Genomic DNA, 17,260 nt, shown 5'->3' on the forward strand with positions numbered 1-17,260 from the left:
GCTGAGCCTGCGCGTCCGGAGCCTGTGCTCCGCAACGGGAGAGGCCACAACAGTGAGAGGCCCACGTACCGCAAAAAAAAAAAAAAAAAAAAAAAAAAAGCTCTTTAGCGATTCAGTCAGGGAACCATTGAAAGATGGCTTAAGGAAGCAATGTGGGTCCCCATGTTGCCTGAAAGCTTTCCGCGGGCACCTCATGGCAGGACAAGAATGCACCAGAACTGATCTAGACGCTTGCAGATTGTTTAAACTTCCAGTTCTGGTTACACCCTTTGGAGATACACAGGCAAACCAAATTCTGCTCAGCTAAGTCAGCGGTTCTCAACCCAGGCGGCACATTTTTTAAAAAGTAACAAGTGTTTTTAAAATGCTGATTCCTGGGCTCCGACCCAAATCAATTAAATAAGAATCTCCAGAGGTAGGCCCAAGCATCTGTATTTTTTAAAGCCCCACCCCAGAAATTCTGATTCAATGCCCACTCAGAAAAGCCTTTCCTGACCGCCCCCAAGGAACCGTCGCTTCCTTCTCCTCTCCTGATGCAGTGAATCCCAGCTCTGGCAGTACATCAGAGGCAGCCGAAGACCACTGAAAATGCTCCTTGCCCTGGCTGCACCCCAGACCCTTCACTCAGAATTTCTGGGCTAGTGTCAGGCATCGGTAATTGCTAAAGTTCTCCAGCTGGATCCAGTGCACAGCCAAGGGCAGGAACCACCGCCCTAACTCCTGCTGCACGTGAAGGGCAAACGCCTGTCTCCTCGAAGAGGCTCAAGCCACATTGGCTTGAAGCCGCATCTATTTGCAACGCCATTTACATAACCCGTGACTTACTTTCCGCCTCTGGGTATACAGTCGTCACTCGGTATCCCTGGGGATTGGTTCCAGGGCCCCTGAGGATACCAAAATCCTAGGATGCTCAAATTCCTTAATGTGGCTTCCGAATCTGCGGGTTCCATAGCCGCGGATTCAACCAACCGCAGATCGTAAACATACTACTACGCATTCAGCGGTTGGTTGAAGCCACGGACGCGAAACCGCAGATACGGAGGGCCGACGGTATTTAAAAGCAAACCAGCCTTAGCCCTCACCTTTACTTCCTGGGCTTGGGCGTCTCTTCATCCCATTACAACACCTTACACATCATAGGTGCTCCGTACTCGACAAAGAATGAGTAGACGGACAAACACATGGAAGGATGTATATGTATTTTGTCTGATGATGTGAATGCCACAACTAATGTACTGGTTTCAAAGATAAAGTAGAAATAAGGAGATTCTGCAATATGAAAATCATTACAAAATAATGGAGGTCAAATAGAGGTCTTCAGTCCACCCCCGCAAGCTAGAAGGAGACACAAAAATACAAGGGGGAAAATGTTCAACTCTAAAGTAAGGCCGCAGTCCACAGCTACCCATTTTTGATTTCTTAGTACATTGTACAGAGTCGGGGGAAAGAGAATTCAGCAAAGTTCCGACAGCTTCATTACACAGACATAGCTTTAAAAAGTAACGAGTTTTTTACAGTCCTTATAGAAGCTGCTGCTGTAGGGTCTAAATAAAGGAAGCTGAGTCTTCAGAATTTGGTCATCAACAAAGGAATACCATCTGTCACTTTCAAAGACCATTTCTGCGCTGTGGCCCAAGGCAAGGTTTTTTGTTTGCTTGTTTTTTCCTGTGTCCTAGACCTCCACCGTTAATTCAATAATCCGAATACAGCCTTTGTTTTAATACAAAGTTCAGAGAGTTCTGTGCCTTCCTTAAGGATAGCTTGAGGCATGACCGAGATAGATTTCCTGTAAAGCTACATCGGACGAGTGCACGCATGCGCGCCAGGTGCGTTCCTGGCCCCCGGCTCCGCCACGTGCTCCAGGACTCGGGTGTCCTCCGCCGGCGGTTTAGGCAGGTCCAACATGGTGGACGAGTCCTTCCTGGGATTCCCAGTCACCAACATCCAATGGTTCTTTGGCTTTTCAACTCTGTGTGAATCCAGATATGTGTGTGCAGCGACCTCTGCTTCCTTTCCAAAATAGGTACTGGGGCAAGAAAGAATTAACACTGGTTGGAAATGGAATTACAACCTTCAGTAAGCTGTTAAGTTCATCTCAAAGCACGTAATTCAACAGACTGCTATATAAAGCTCTTGGGGGGGGGGGTCTCTAAAACACTATGTGTTTGCCAACAAGACTCAGCCTACTTGGGCAAGGACCAGGTATATAGGATCCCATTATAGCTAAAGTCCTCTGTGGGGAAGGACCTGTATAATAGAAGCGGCTCTAATAGGAGTTTTCACACCATCAAAGTTCTATGTGGCGATATTTCATCATCAAAGGACATTTTCTGTGCGTGGCCATCCTCTTTAAATTGAACTTCTTTGCCTATATTCACAGCCCCTGCCCTCTGGCATGGCATTTTCTTGTACCCTGCTATACAATACCTTAAGAAAAGATGCCGGTGGGCCACCAGTCCCCGATTCGTGTGGCAGTGATTGATAAGAATTTTTGCATTTGCCTTTAAAGATAAAGAGAGTATGTTATTTGAATTATGAATTAAGGCCTCCAGTTTCCTAAAAGCAAAAATTTGGAAATATAGTATATATTCATTTATTTATATATATATATATAGAGAGAGAGAGAGAGAGAGAATAATCTAGAAGCCAAACCATAATAGATTAATAAATACATGATTATAGATACACATATGATGAAACATTATACAATCATTTAAAGTCATATTGGAGAAGATCTTTGACAACTTGAAATATGGTCGGTGGTGATAAGTGGAAAAAATAAGAATATTCCTGATGTCCTATTTTTTTTTAATTAAAACTAAATTAAAAAAACATATACATGGAAAAAGAAATGATAACAGTGGCTTTCTCTAGAAGATGGAACTACTGGTAATCATATTATTTTTTGTACTTTTCTGACTTTCCATAAGCGAACACATATTGTTTATAATCAGAAACTAAAAGACATATTATTTTAAAATCCTGACTCAGGTAAGCTAAAAGCAGCGTGAGATGGGGAAAAGCAGCCCCTGACATCCGGGAACTGGCCTGGCAGCCAGGGCTCTGCCTTAGTGTTCTCCTGTGAAATATAATCAACTTCACACAGTGCCCACATCAGACAAGGCCACGCTGTGACCACGATGGGTCAAGACAAAAAGAAGACCACTTTGTGATCACGTCTGAACACAGCAAAAACACGAGCATTGTCCAAGCCACAAAATACCAAATGTCCTCCTCTCCTAGAGAATAGGAGTGATTACTGCTTCCTTACTCATGACAGCTTTGGTCGTGCTCCGGCCTGCCCTCTATAGATAAGATGTACTGAGACAGCCCTGCTTCCTGACAGATTCCAATCCAGGGCAAAGCCCCACTTCCTGAGACCCTCACTAAAATCTCCCAACCACAGCCCCAATCCTATAACTTGTCCTTTCTTTCTAATTATTTTATTTTATTTTTAAAACTTTTTATTTTATATTGGAGTATAGTTGATTAACAATGTTATGTTAGTTTCAGGTGTACAACAAACGTATTCAGTTATACATATACATGTATCTCTTCTTTTTCAAATTCTTTTCCCATTTAGGTTGTTACATAATATTGAGCAGAGTTCCCTGTGCTATACAGTAGGTCCTTGTTAGTTATCCATTTAAAAGATAGCAGAGTGTGCGTGTCAATCCCAAACTCCCTAACTATCCCTTCCTCCCACCCTTACCCCTGGTAACCGTAAATTCATTCTCTAAGTCTGTTCATTTGTATCATTTCTTTTCAGATTCCGCATATAAGCGATATCGTATTTCTTCCTCTGTCTGACTTACTTCACTCAGTATGATAGTCTCTAGGCCCATCCATGTTGCTGCAAATGGCATTAATTCATTCTTCTCTATGGCTGAGGACTATTCCATTGTATTATATGTACCACATCTTCTTTATTCGCTCCTCTGTCCATGGACATTTAGGTTGCTTTCATGTCTTGGCTATTGTAAACAGTGCTGCTATGAACACTGGGGTGCATGTATCCTTTCGGACCATGTATACTAGCCTCTTACTGAGACGCCCCACGGTTTTCCGTGGTGCGCGTTCTCCATCACTGCAACAAGGAGTGAAGCCGACTCGTTCAACCCCAGGTGCTCCTGATGGTCTCTGAGTGGAGGGTATTGACATGTGGACAGCAGCTGGACAGGTATGAAATGTCCCATTCTGCAGATGTGTCTGAATGTGGCTCAGAGACCTGCCTCGGGCTGTGGACTGAGTTAGCAACAGAGAAATGAGCTCCTGGTGCCTGAACTCCCCAACCTCTCTAACCTAATGACAGCAACAATAGAACAACCACCGTTAGATTAACAACAATGAATGCTTGGGAGTGCTGTCTGGACCAGGCACTTTTCTAATAAGCACTGTAAATGTACTAACCGCTTCATCCTCACAAAACCTCGTAAGTTAGGCATCATCATCTATCCCCATTTTACAGACAATGAAGCTGAGATACTGACAGTTTAAATCATGGGAATGAGAGGCAATTCCAAGGGGAGCAAAGCTTGAAAAGACCAGTGGAAGAGAGGAAATCTGTCAAGCATGCATCATTGTGGACCACTTGTATATCCTCTGTGCTGGGAGAAAGACGCTTGCAAACCTGGGTCCGCCTACAGAGCTCAGGAGAGAAGCCTACTGCGTCAGGTGGATTCAGAGTGCCTGGTAACTGGGGGGCCCTTCCTGGATGGCCAACTCTAAGTCCTTCCTGGCTGTAAATCCAGTCACTCTCCCAATAACCTCCAACAACTCCTTAGTCTCCGTCTGCTGGATATCTCACAAGCAAGGAGCATGGCCTCTGGTCCTCAAAACAGCTCTGTGCCCACCAGACCTGCCTTCCCATCCAGAACTGTGCTCCTGTCTGCAGGGCCCAGGCTCCTGAGAAAACGTCCAGCAACGTGCTCACCTGTGCGTCGGCCCCACCCTGTCCTTCACTTCCCCCAGATTACCCAGTCTCTTTAGAAATGAGAACTTAACAGAGGCCTGAAAGAAAGCAGTGTCATCATCCTTACAGTCTCGGGGCAGTGGTTCTCAGCCTGATCTCAGGGGCAGAGCCTGGGCCTCGGTATCTTTATGAAGCTCTGTAGGTGATTCTGGGCGCCACCGGAGTCGAGAGACACCAAGGCAGGATGCTGCCACAGGGCAAAATGGTGCCTCCCACACTTGAGTTAGAAATGAAAAAGAGGGACTTCCTGGCGGTCCAGTGTTCAGACTCTGCTCTTCCCCTGCAGGTGGCACAGGTTCGATCCCTGGTCAGGGAGCTAAGATCCTGCGTGCTGCACGGTGCGGCCAAAAAAAGGTTTTTTTTAAATTTTTTAATAAAAACAAATAAATAAATATTTTTTTTAAAGAAAGGAAGAAATGAAAAAGAGAGAGTGAAAATGTGTGAGGCATATAAGGCGTCGGAGCCCTGACAAGCCTCCACTTCACACACAGGAGTAAATCGCACCCACTTCACAGCAGCCACGCACACGTCTGCCTTCCCCAGGCTGCGCTCACCAGGACGGGGAAGCCTTCGTATTCCAGGCGTAGCTGGGGGTCAGGGAAGGCCGCCTGCCAGCAGTTCAGGTAGGAGTCCTCATCCGTCAGGTACACCTCCTGGAGCCAAGACCTCTTAGACGACTTCATGAGGGTCCTGTGGTCACTTGATAAATATAACTGAAAACGACAGCAAGCAGATGGACTACCTCACAACTACCCGAGAGGCTGGATGGCCAGCGTGTTCAAAAGCAGTTTTCAAAAACCCTGTTCTTACGGATTGTACAAGAACATTCAACTTTCCTCTCCCTCAGAAAGGCCATCTCAGAGGCTGAGACCACCCGCCCTCACATCACCGGCCACTGCTTTCCCTTCCTTGGAATACCAAACCCAGCCTCCCTCTCCATCTCACGCACTCCTCCTCTTTTTTTTTTTTTTAACATCTTTATTGGAGTATAATTGCTTTACAATGGTGTGTTAGTTTCTGCTGTATAACAAAGTGAATCAGCTATACGTATACATATATCCCCATATCTCCTCCCTCTTGCATCTCCCTCCCTCCCACCCTCCCTATCCCACCCCTCTAGGTGGTCATAAAGCACTGAGCTGATCTCCCTGTGCTATGCGGCTGCTTCCCACTAGCTATCTATTTTACGTTTGGTGGTGTATATGTCCATGCCACTCTCTCACTTCGTCCCAGCTTCCCCTTCCCCCTCCCCATGTCCTCAAGTCCATTCTCTATGTCTTCGTCTTTATTCCTGTCCTGCCCCTACATTCTTCAGAACCTTTTTTTTTTTTTTAGATTCCATATATATGTGTTAGCATACGGTATTTGTTTTTCTCTTTCTGACTTACTTCACTCTGTATGACAGACTCTAGGTCCATCCACCTCACTACAAATAATTCAATTTCGTTCCTTTTTATGGCTGAGTAATATTCCATTGTATATATGTGCCACATCTTCTTTATCCATTCATCTGTCGATGGACACTTAGGTTGCGTCCATGTCTTGGCTATTGTAAATAGAGCTGCAATGAACATTGTGGTACATGACTCTTTTTGAAATATGGTTTTCTCAGGGTTTATGCCCAGTAGTGGGATTGCTGGGTCGTATGGTAGTCCTATTTTTAGTTTTTTAAGGAACCTCCATACTGTTCTCCATAGTGGCTGTATCAATTTACATTCCCACCAACAGTGCAAGAGGGTTCCCTTTTCACCACACCCTCTCCAGCATTTATTGTTTGTAGACTTTTTGATGATGGCCATTCTGACCAGTGTGAGGTGATACCTCATTGTAGTTTTGATTTGCATTTCTCTAATGATTAGTGATGTTGAGCGTCTTTTCATGTGTTTGTTGGCAATCTGTATATCTTCTTTGGAGAAATGTCTATTTAGGTCTTCTGCCCATTTTTGGATTGGGTTGTTTGTTTTTTTGATATTGAGCTGTACGAGCTGCTTGTATATTTTGGAGATTAATCCTTTGTCTGTTGCTTTGTTTGCAAATATTTTCTCCCATTCTGACTCCTCCTCTTTTTCAGGACATCAGGCCTGGAGCAATATTTTATTCATTATAAATAATGTTGCATGAAACTTATTGCATGAAGTGAAGTGCTCTTAAAACCAATACCAGCACAGCTGATATTCATTCATACGTGAGCCTCCAAGGGGGCCTCGGCCCCTCTGGAATTGACGTCCACACTTGGAACTTATGTCAGCTCTCTGGTTGCCTATAACTTCGCCAAGGAGCACCCCATCTTGCTGAAAGGTCCATAATGTTAGTTCCTCGTTAGCCGTTTACTGATTCGCCTTCGCCCTGCACCTGGAGGTCGTTTCTGCATATCTTGATCGGTTTTCATTAAACACCTTTTCTATACAAAGCTATGTCATGAAGCGCTCTGGGGAAGGCAGACATGACGTACTGCCCTCAAGAAGCTTTCCAACTAACAGGAGGGATGACTAAGCATAGAAATTGGAAACATCTGTAAGGTATGGCATCCAGCAGGGATGCAAAGAGCTACAGGAGGGGAGAGATGGGAACACATGCTCTCCCAGGGGGTCAGGAAAGACTCCGAGGAGGAGGTGATGTGGTATCAGGGAGCCCGAGAGGATGAGCGTGGACAGGCAGGGTAGGGACATATTACAGAGGGCTTCAAATGCCACAGTGAACAGCAGCACTTCATGCAGAGGGCAATGGGAGCACTGCTACTGACTTTTCAATGGAGGTGCAAGGTGGGCAAAGCTGAGCTTTTAAAAGATTGACCTGACAGCACGCTGCCAGTATGAGATGAAGTCAGGATAGACTAAAGGGACGAAGCTATGGGGGCGTGGACTGAGGTACCAGCACTGGGAGTGCAAAGACGGGCCGAACTGCACTGTGAAGGAAGAGCCATGGGACCTGACAATAGCCGGAGCTGGATGTGGGTGGGAAGGGAAGATGGGTGCAAGATACACTGCGGCTTTGGCCCGGCTGATGGGGCGGATGACAATGCCATTCAGACCAAATGGAAAATAATGTCTATCTCAAACCACAAACGTTGCCTCGTTCATATAAAGAAAAACAATAAGAAAATCAGGAACAAAAATCAGGCCTCTACAAGGCCACCATCAACAGGATTTTCATAAATACCCTGAAAGAGCTTGCTAATTCAAAGACAAGAAACAGAAATAAGAGGTATAAGAATTTGAGAAGAGATAAAATTGTCATAATTTGAAGATGAGCTGACTGTCTACCTAGAAGTCCTAGGAGAATCAACCTGAATTCATAAGAGTCAGTGATTTCATCCAAGGTGAGTATAAAAATCAATGTCTATCTTCGATTTTTGCTGCAACTGTCAAAAGGACCTACCTTCAATAGCTTCCAAAATAGAAGATACCAAGGAATAACCTTGACGAGATCAGTGTCAGGTCCATGTGAAGGAAAGCACAAAACTTTACTGAGAGATAGAAAAGAATAATTGAAGAAACAGAGAGACATCTCAGAAGGACAAATATTGTAAAGCTACTAAAAATGTGAGCTTGCTTAATTTTACAATGCCAATCAAAATACCAAGAGATTCCCCCCCCCCCCCGACAGGGGCAGAGGCACTTAAAAAAATTATTACTACATTTGACTGAAAGATTAATTCCTAACATAATTCAGACAAAGAAGTGTAATGATAAAGAACTAGTCCTACAAGTCATCAGAGTGACCTGGAATAAAAATAAACAACTCCAGTTCAAAGGATCCAAATAGAAAGGCACGTATAATAATTTAATGCATGCAGCATGTGGCAGTGAAGAAAGGAATAATTATTCAAGAAATAACACAGATATGACTGACTAGTCATTTGGGGGAAATTTAGATGTTCACCTCAAGGCCTCTATCAAAATAAATCCCAAGTGGATGAAAGAATAAACTTTAGCAACAGTTCAAGTTTAGACATCTAAAAATTAATACAAGTTATTCTTTTTATCATATCTTTGGAGCAGACTTCAAAGGCTCTGAGCAATGGAAGGAATTACAGAGAAAAGCACTGATAGATTTTACTTAAAAATAGATGAGAACAACTACAATTTAAAAGCCAAGTTAACAAATGAGAGGAAATACTAGCAACAAACGTGGCAAACTTTTATAATCTGTGGAAGAGGAGATATTTAAGCCCAAGTCAACAAACAGGCAAAGAACAGATGATTTAGGGGAAAGAGAAGGAGAGCAGAGATGGAAGGGAGGGGTGGGAAAAGAAGGTAAATAAAAAGAAAGAGAGAAACAAAAGAAGAAAAGAAAAAAAATAATATCTAAAGGTTGTAATGCTTGTAATTTTCCCTATATTTTAAGATTTTCCCTTTATAAAATAAGCTAAAAGGTTAGTAGGGCTACTCTCTGGATGAGAGAGTGATGATTGACTTCCTCTTTCAACACCTGGGTATTTCCTCTAAGTTTCACATTTAAAATCAGGCTGCAGCTTACCGTCCATGGCGCGTCAGAATTTATCTGCCAGCATTGATTTCTTGGAAGTATGAAAATAATAAAGATGCTGCTGGTGATGACAATGCCACATCATACAATAACAGAATCTTTGATTCAGTGAAAAATGTTATATATGATACCAGCTCTCCCCCTTAGTAGCCAAGTGACTTGGAGCGAAGTCACTTAACTGGCTGTGCCTCGGTTTCCCCATCAGTAAAACAGTCCCTACTTTAAAGACTTGTTGGGGGGAATAAATGAGTTAACACATGTGAAGCTCTTAAACACGTAGTAAGTAAATAATCTCCATTTTATAGAAAGACTCAAAAAGGTTAAATAACTTACCCAAAGTCCCAGCCCTTAGGTATGCATCTCAGCTGGAATTCAAATCCATATGTATCTGGTTCTATTACACTGCCTGATTCCCAAGGTAGAGGTAAAGATCAAAGACTTGTGCTCCCCGATTTATGCAAATGTGTTAGCATTGGTGACATTAAACAGCTGTCAGAATATTACATAATCTGATCATTTAACTTACAAGTGGAGGTGGTATCAATTTTTGCTTTTTACCAGCTGCATTGCAAAGAGGTTTTTTTTCCCCCTTACTCTTTAGCTTTTAAGGATGTATTTTTGTAATTCGTGAGGTTAGAAGGAAAGAATTGGCCCCAGACTGCCTTGGAAAAGCTGCAGGCTGACACCATAATGAGGCCAGAGGTGGAGCCCATGCCCATAGAGTTCTCTGTCCACTTCAGTAAGTAGCCATTAGCCCACATGGAAACAAAAATGACTGGTCCAAAGTAGACGTGCAGTATTACGACTTACCATTCTGCCTGCAAATCCTCCTGCTATCCCGAGGCGAAAGTTCTGCCCGTATCTAAGGAACTGACCAATGACCTCTCCAGCTGCACTGTCAGTGGAGAATTAATATAATGTAAATTCTCCGTATTAGGATCATTCTCCAGCTCTATTTTTTGTGTATGCACTTTGGTTTATAATTTTCTTAGTAATGTCTATTCATGTACCATAACTGAAATAAGTCACTTACCAAAAGGTCTTTTCTTTTGGCCTCCAAGTCTTGCTAGCACCTTACTCATTGTCTTCCAACACACTCGGAACACACAGTGTTCCCACTTTGTGAGCCTAGGGTGGACTGAGAAAGTCATACTGTCCTACGCTAATGAATTGGTCCAAGTCCACTGACACCTTTTTTTAATTGAAGTACAATTGATATATAATGTTATATTTAGTTTTAAGTGTATACATCATGATTTGATATTTGTACACATTAGGAGTTGATCACAATAAATCTACTTACCATCTGTTGCCATTTAAAATTATTATGATATTACTGACTATGTTCCCTATTCTATATATGACATCCCCATACACTGACAACTTTAGAGAGAAGCAAGGTAACTAATTTGTAGACATTTAATACACTCTTCCCTCTTAATCTTCCATGAAACAGAAACTGTGATCAATTTTTAGCTGTTTTAACATAAATTCTGTGTATTCAGAAACTCTAAAGACTTAAAGGACTAGTTATATCCCTGTCATATAAACTTGCTATCATAGTTTAGTAACAAACTGAAAGCAATGACTTTTAATTGTAATTATGTATCTATTCTCTAAGGATTTAAATGCTCAATTCCAAAACTTCAAGTACATTCTTAGTGGACAATTAATTTTAAAACAGCAAATCCCCGTGGACTGCTACCTTGCATTTAACTATATGTTTCTGATGTAGAAATAACAGAGTAGCATTAAAAACAATGAAAGCACTCAAATGAGCTCAAAGCCTTATGAAATGTTATTAGGAAAACCCACTTGGCTTCTGGGCAGAGTCTGAATTTAATTCCCTGGATGCAATACTTTTGAATTAAGCATTTTGAATTGAATTCAAATTATCCATTATCCTGATGTGAACTGAAATCAAATTACCCATTATCCTGATGTTTAAGGTAACAGGATTGTCAAGGCCCCTTGACAATCATTCTCAAGATACGAAAGCAAGATGAGAATCACAGAGAATATTCACATAACCTTTGCCTCCAATCAGCACTGCTCTAAGCCCAGGGCATCCTTACACTGCAAGTGAAAACGGATATTTCTGATGAAAATGAGCCTGAAATTAAGGTATCTTTACCACAAAACAGTGAAAGTGTTTCTGCCAACCGGGATCTTGGTTTGAGCTGCGCTCAGGCCGCAGGGCACCTCTAATGCGTCCCTCAGATGGGCTTTAATTTCATCTGGAGTCATACACAAGCTCAGGTCCCCGCCCAGAAACAGATCAGCTTCTGTCTCAGGGTGGTCAGGGTTCACGAGCATCACTTTGTCGCCATAGCGAATGTATCCGTCTTCAGATATCGAAAGCTGCATCTACAATTTAAATAGGAGTTTTTCAGATAAACCACGCGATTCCTTCACAGCCAGCGCCGAGACCACTGCAGATGTACCCTATTTTAAGAAGGGATTGACTTGAATTTCCTGAAATCTTTCTTCTTCCTTTTCCTGCCACCAATCTGCCCCCGATGTACCAAATCAACGCCCCTGATAATCCCAAACGAAGTAAAATAAAGCTGATGAAAAATTTCATGGGTTGATTCCATTATTAATTTATTCAACATTCCTAGAAACCTTCTTGAGCACCAACTAAAGGGCATTTTACACGTGCATGTATAAATCTATTCATTTCTTAATTTGGAAAATGCAGGTGAACAAAATTAACAGCAAACTTCTCATGTTTCTAAGATCTTAGGGAATTTTAAACGTTGTGGTTATCTAAAGGGAAGAATTGGTATTTTCCAAATGACAACTCACTTACGGAATTTCTGCTTGCTTAACATATTCTCACATTTAATTTGACAGACTTTTGAAAACAACGCTTGAATTTAAAATTACCGGTCTCAGAAGATTCTCTTTCAGTCTTCTGTTTCTCTGTATGAGGAGTTGTCCCTTGTCCTTCTTTGCTAAGAAGTCTTTCATGAGCTCCTGGTTAAAGAGAAAAATGAATGAAACCCAAAGGGTCAGCAATAGTCCTGAATAATAGAGATACTGAGAGCTTTTAGGTCCAAAGCACGACAAGCTGTGAAAGCAAACTTTGAGAACGTAAAAAGAAATGCGAGCATGATGGGAATGGGGGACTTCTTTTTAGCATTACTTTATTTTTTATTTCATTGTGGAATGTTTAGAAAAATGAGAAAGACACAAAAAAGAAACATCACCTATAATTACTCCAACCAGTGACAATGATGAGTAACATTTGGAGGTCATATATCCCCTCCTACTGAGGTCTCTGCGAGTTGTATGATGATGGACACCGAAAGTGTCTCCCCACCCAACTAGTTCCATAAAAGGATGGCCCAGGGTCTTGTTAAGACCGCCATAGGACAATTCAGGGCAATGAGTATGAGGTCAGTAAAAGGGATGCTACGGGGACACTCAGGAGGGGATGTGGGACAAGGTGGGGGATGGGGGCAGTATTTCTGCTTACAGTCTACCTGCTCACCTGGACCGCAGCTTCGGAGACTGTAAGTCTCTGCGGAACACAGGGAATTTAGTGGGGCTCTAGACTAAGGGAGAGACACAGGCAGGAGCCTTGAGAGTTTGGGAGGCCAAGAGACGCGCGTAAAGAGTAGAAGGGCGTGAGACCTGCGGGTCAGCCAGTGAGATTCTTAGGGCGTTCAGAGGGAGTTGGGATTTTAGGGACATTGGGTGTGTGCTGGGTGCGAAAGGAGGCTTGGGATGCTCTAAGTAGGGGCCCGAACTTAGGCCAGGCGGGTGAGTCCCCGGGCAGTGGGCGGGCCGTGCCCGGCCACTGCCTCCGTACCTCCTCCAGGTAGACGTCCTCGTTCCAGTTGCCCATCCGGACTCCTGGACCGTACAGGTTCTGAGCCATCGTCCCCTGCTCTCCCACAAACAAGCTTCCGGGGCACAGCGCCTGTGTTGGCCTCCCCGTCGCCATGACGACCCGGCCCCCTGCGATTGGCCAAGGTCCGGGACCCTGCTAGCCAATAAATGACGACACACGAGTTGCGCTGGGCTCTGGTGCGGCCCCATCCCAGGGGCTGTCACCGCCCCACCTCCGCCCCCCCACCCTGCGCCTCACTTCCCCTCTTAGGTTTTTCTCGAGTTTAATTGCAAAGCAGGCAAGAGAAAAAACTCGAGCCTACAGACCTCACTGTCCTAAATGCCCGCTAGAGAGAAAATTTTAACTTTTTTTTTCTTTTAGAATCTAAACGAAAATTGCTTTTAAGTGGAGTGTCCCTTGCTTTGGGGGGCAGCAAAGAGGAGCTTTGAAATGTAAGCATAGCGTGCTTGCAGCCTACTTTTATTATCAGCAAGCAGCCATTTCATCCTAATCATAATACAAGCTCAATGTAGAAATTTGGAAACCAAAATAATATAGAAAGAAGGTGGAAGAGAAAATTACTCAAAATTTTCACTGCCTCCAAAGTAAGAAATATGTCATGCCAGTCTATTTGTGTTTATATGCTTCTGAGGCGGTTCTTATTTCCACAGACTTTACAGCATTCCTCCTGCCTCCCCCACATACCAAGTGCAAGGACAAGCCTATGATTTGCAAGAAGTCTTGATAAAACCGGAATATGCCGGAGCCAACATCTTTTAAACAAAATATAATTTTATGAGTAGGAAGGGTAAACAGGTACTGCAGGACTCCCCAGGGCTTGATGCTGCTTGAATGCATTCAGTAATTCACCTTTACTTAGTGTCTACTAAGAGAGGACAGAAATGAAAGACACAGGGACCTTTCTTCCCTTCAGTAACCTCAGTCTACAAGAGAAGAGAGTCCATGACAACAAATTACTTCAGAGAGAATGGAATGAGTGCAATTAAGGATGTGCCAATGAAGGGTCATAGGCACGTAAAGAAAGATTCATTTCGCCTTGGGGGATGGTGAGAATGAGAGTAAGGAGATCTATGGGTGGTGACTGAGGGAAGGGGGACTTTGGAGATGAACTTGGATTTGAGCTGGCAGGCTGCAGCTTGGGAAACAACTAGGAATATTCTCACACATTGGTGAATCCATGAGCTTTTTCAGTACAGCACCACATGCTAGGATCCTTCAAAAGGATAAATGGGACAAAGAAGGTAGGTCAGACATTATACCACTAACTGCACTTGATAAATCAAGTAACTGAGACTCAAAGATGCTAGTGGCTTATCCAAGTTCAAACTGCTAACAGTTGCTCAAAGCAAGGACTTAACTCAGATTTTCTGACTCCAAAGTCCATGTTTTTTCTCTTTGTTTCCATATTCCCTGTAAAATCGGGAGTATGATAAGGCAACTTTCGTCTCCATATGATTTATTAAGGTTCTAATGATTCGGTTATTTGCTTAAGTCCTTACACCAAGACAGCTTTGCTCTCACCTATTTTCTTTGTGCTATTATGGTCAAGTATTGTACACTTCTGTATGTTACAGGATCAACAATACAATTACATACATGTTGCTTTATGCAATTGCTTCTTAAATCAGTCAGGACTAAAAATGTGCAATTTTACTCTTTTGTAGATTACATACATAATTATCTTTATTTTTTCATGTGGATACCAATTACAGCCTGGTATTACTTGCTTTCCACCTGAAGAGTCTCTGTTGGTATTTCTTGTAAAGCAGGTCTGCTAACAACACATTCTCTCAGTTTTTACCTGTCTGCCCATTTCACCTTCATCCTTGTAAGATAGTTTTACTGGGTATAAGACTCTTGGTTACAGTTTTTTCTTTTAACACTTCAGATATGCCCTCCTTCTGCCTTCTGGCTTCCATTGTCTCTAATAAGAAGTCAATGATTAATCTTATTGGGGTTCCCTTGTTTGTCTACTAAGTGTGTTGTACAGCCCCTTGCTGCTTTCCAGATGTTCTCTTTGTCTTTGTCTTTCATCATTTTGACCATGGTCTGAGAGGCACTCTCTTTGCATTTATCCTATTTGGAATTTGTTGAGCTTCTTGGATGGGTAGATCACTCTTTTATTTAAATAGAATTTGGGATTTGCCATTCTTTCTTTGAATATTATTCTGCTCCCTTTCTCTCTTTCCTCTTCTTCCAGAACTCCTTATTGTTGGTGCACTTAATAATGTCCTTGTTTCTGTAAGGCCATATTCACTTTTCTTCCTTCTTTTTTCTCTCTGTTCTTCAAATTGCATAAAATTTCTATTGATTTAATCTTCAAGTTTGCTTATTTCTTCTTCTGCCAGCTCAAACCTACTATTCCATCTATCTGGTGAATTTTTCATTTTGGTTATGATACTTCTCAACTCCAGAATCTCCACTTACCTCTTTTTTTTTTTTATCATTTCTCTATTGATATTCTATATCTGAGGAGGCATTGTCATCATACCTTCCTTAAATTCATTAACCTTGGTTTCTCTTAGTTCGTTGAACATGTTTATAATAATTGCTTTGAAGTCTTTGTCTACCAAGTCCAACATCTGGGCCTTCTCAAAGCCTGTTATTCTCCCTGTGGATGGATCACATGCTCCTGTTCATTTGCAGGTCTCAAAATTTTTTGTTGAAACCTGAACATTTTAGATAACATATTGTAGGAACTCTGGGTACTGATTCCCCACCCTCAGTGCCTGTTGTTGTTTGCTTATCCACTTGTGTATCTGTTTCGTGACTTTGGCTAGACTTGTTAGGTAAGGTCTATTCCCCAACGGGGTGCAGCCCTCTGATGTCACTCTTCAGGGGGTATAGCCCTGAACATGCACAAGGTCTCCTGACCCCCTAAATAAATCTTAATATGATAAAGTAACATAAAGAAGCATCTCACAACTTACAACACAGGTGGATTTAAAAGCCAGGTGATAATAACAAAATTATAAACAAACATACAAGGAGTTTTTTGAAACAGCTTTTTACTAATTTTTATTTTTGAAAAATTATGAAATCTTTATTTTATTGCAATTATAGAGTATTTTAAATTTATATTCTTCAAAACTGCTCGAAGCTAATAGTAAAACAGAAATGCACACATACATTGCTAGACTCTGAGTAATGTACTCAGTTCATGGTGTAGCAATAAATATCTGTTTAAATTAGGACACCATTCCCTCCCTTTTAGAATTATTATAATTTTGACATAAACCAGGTATATACTGGAACACTCATTTGCTACTTTTCTTTCATCATTTGATGAGGCTCTTGGAAAAAGTTAATTGGAGCCTTTTGTTACTTACTTGTGAAACATCTGTCAGGAAAGCAAAAGCCAAAGAAATACTTGGACAGGATCATTTTTAGAAAAGAAAAGATCATTTTTAGAACTTTTAGGATAAAATTCAGATATTGAGAAAGAGAAATGAGAGTTATAATCTTAGAAGCAAGTAACTTCCAGGCTGCAGAAAATAAGTTTTCAAGTCCTCATGGGACAAGAAACATTGTAAGTGTCCTAAAGGAAAAAAATGGGATTGAAGTTCCTTTCACTCAGCTTATGCAACCATTTTTGTCTCCGAGCCTCAGCATCTTCATCAATAAAAACGAACTAAGGATAATTTTAGAGCTAACTCTCTAGGAAGCATTTCCAAAATACCCTGTGTATGTTAAGAGCTGTGGAGAGGGAAAGAGTTCTGTTGTAGATCAGTTTGAGAAAAGCTGGGTTAAATAGGCATCCTTACTGCAGTCCTTCTCAGAGCCTTGAATGTCTCGGCGCTCTCTATAAACCCACAGAAAGATGATACATACGGCATTGCCCAAGCTAAGTTCACTGTGGAATACTTTTTAAAAAGAATCATCTTGGGGCTTCCCTGGTGACACAGTGGTTAAGAATCCTCCTGCCAATGCAGGGGACACGG

The 17,260-nt window shown here is 42.1% G+C and overlaps 1 protein-coding gene across 1 annotated transcript; it reads right to left on the bottom strand.

Moving 5' to 3' along the window:
* Positions 1-1,191: 1,191 nt before the first annotated feature.
* On the bottom strand, positions 1,192-13,409 carry CFAP161 (cilia and flagella associated protein 161). The gene is made up of 7 exons (XM_067698603.1): positions 13,278-13,409; positions 12,350-12,439; positions 11,595-11,827; positions 10,271-10,355; positions 5,527-5,685; positions 2,428-2,501; positions 1,192-2,026 (listed from the first exon to the last, which is right to left on the bottom strand). Exons 1-7 carry the CDS (start codon positions 13,344-13,346, stop codon positions 1,795-1,797), a joined length of 942 nt encoding a protein of 313 aa, XP_067554704.1. The 5' UTR covers positions 13,347-13,409; the 3' UTR covers positions 1,192-1,794.
* Positions 13,410-17,260: the final 3,851 nt, after the last annotated feature.

This window comes from Pseudorca crassidens, chromosome 1, assembly GCF_039906515.1.
Source record: "Pseudorca crassidens isolate mPseCra1 chromosome 1, mPseCra1.hap1, whole genome shotgun sequence".
Lineage (NCBI taxonomy): Eukaryota > Metazoa > Chordata > Mammalia > Artiodactyla > Delphinidae > Pseudorca > Pseudorca crassidens.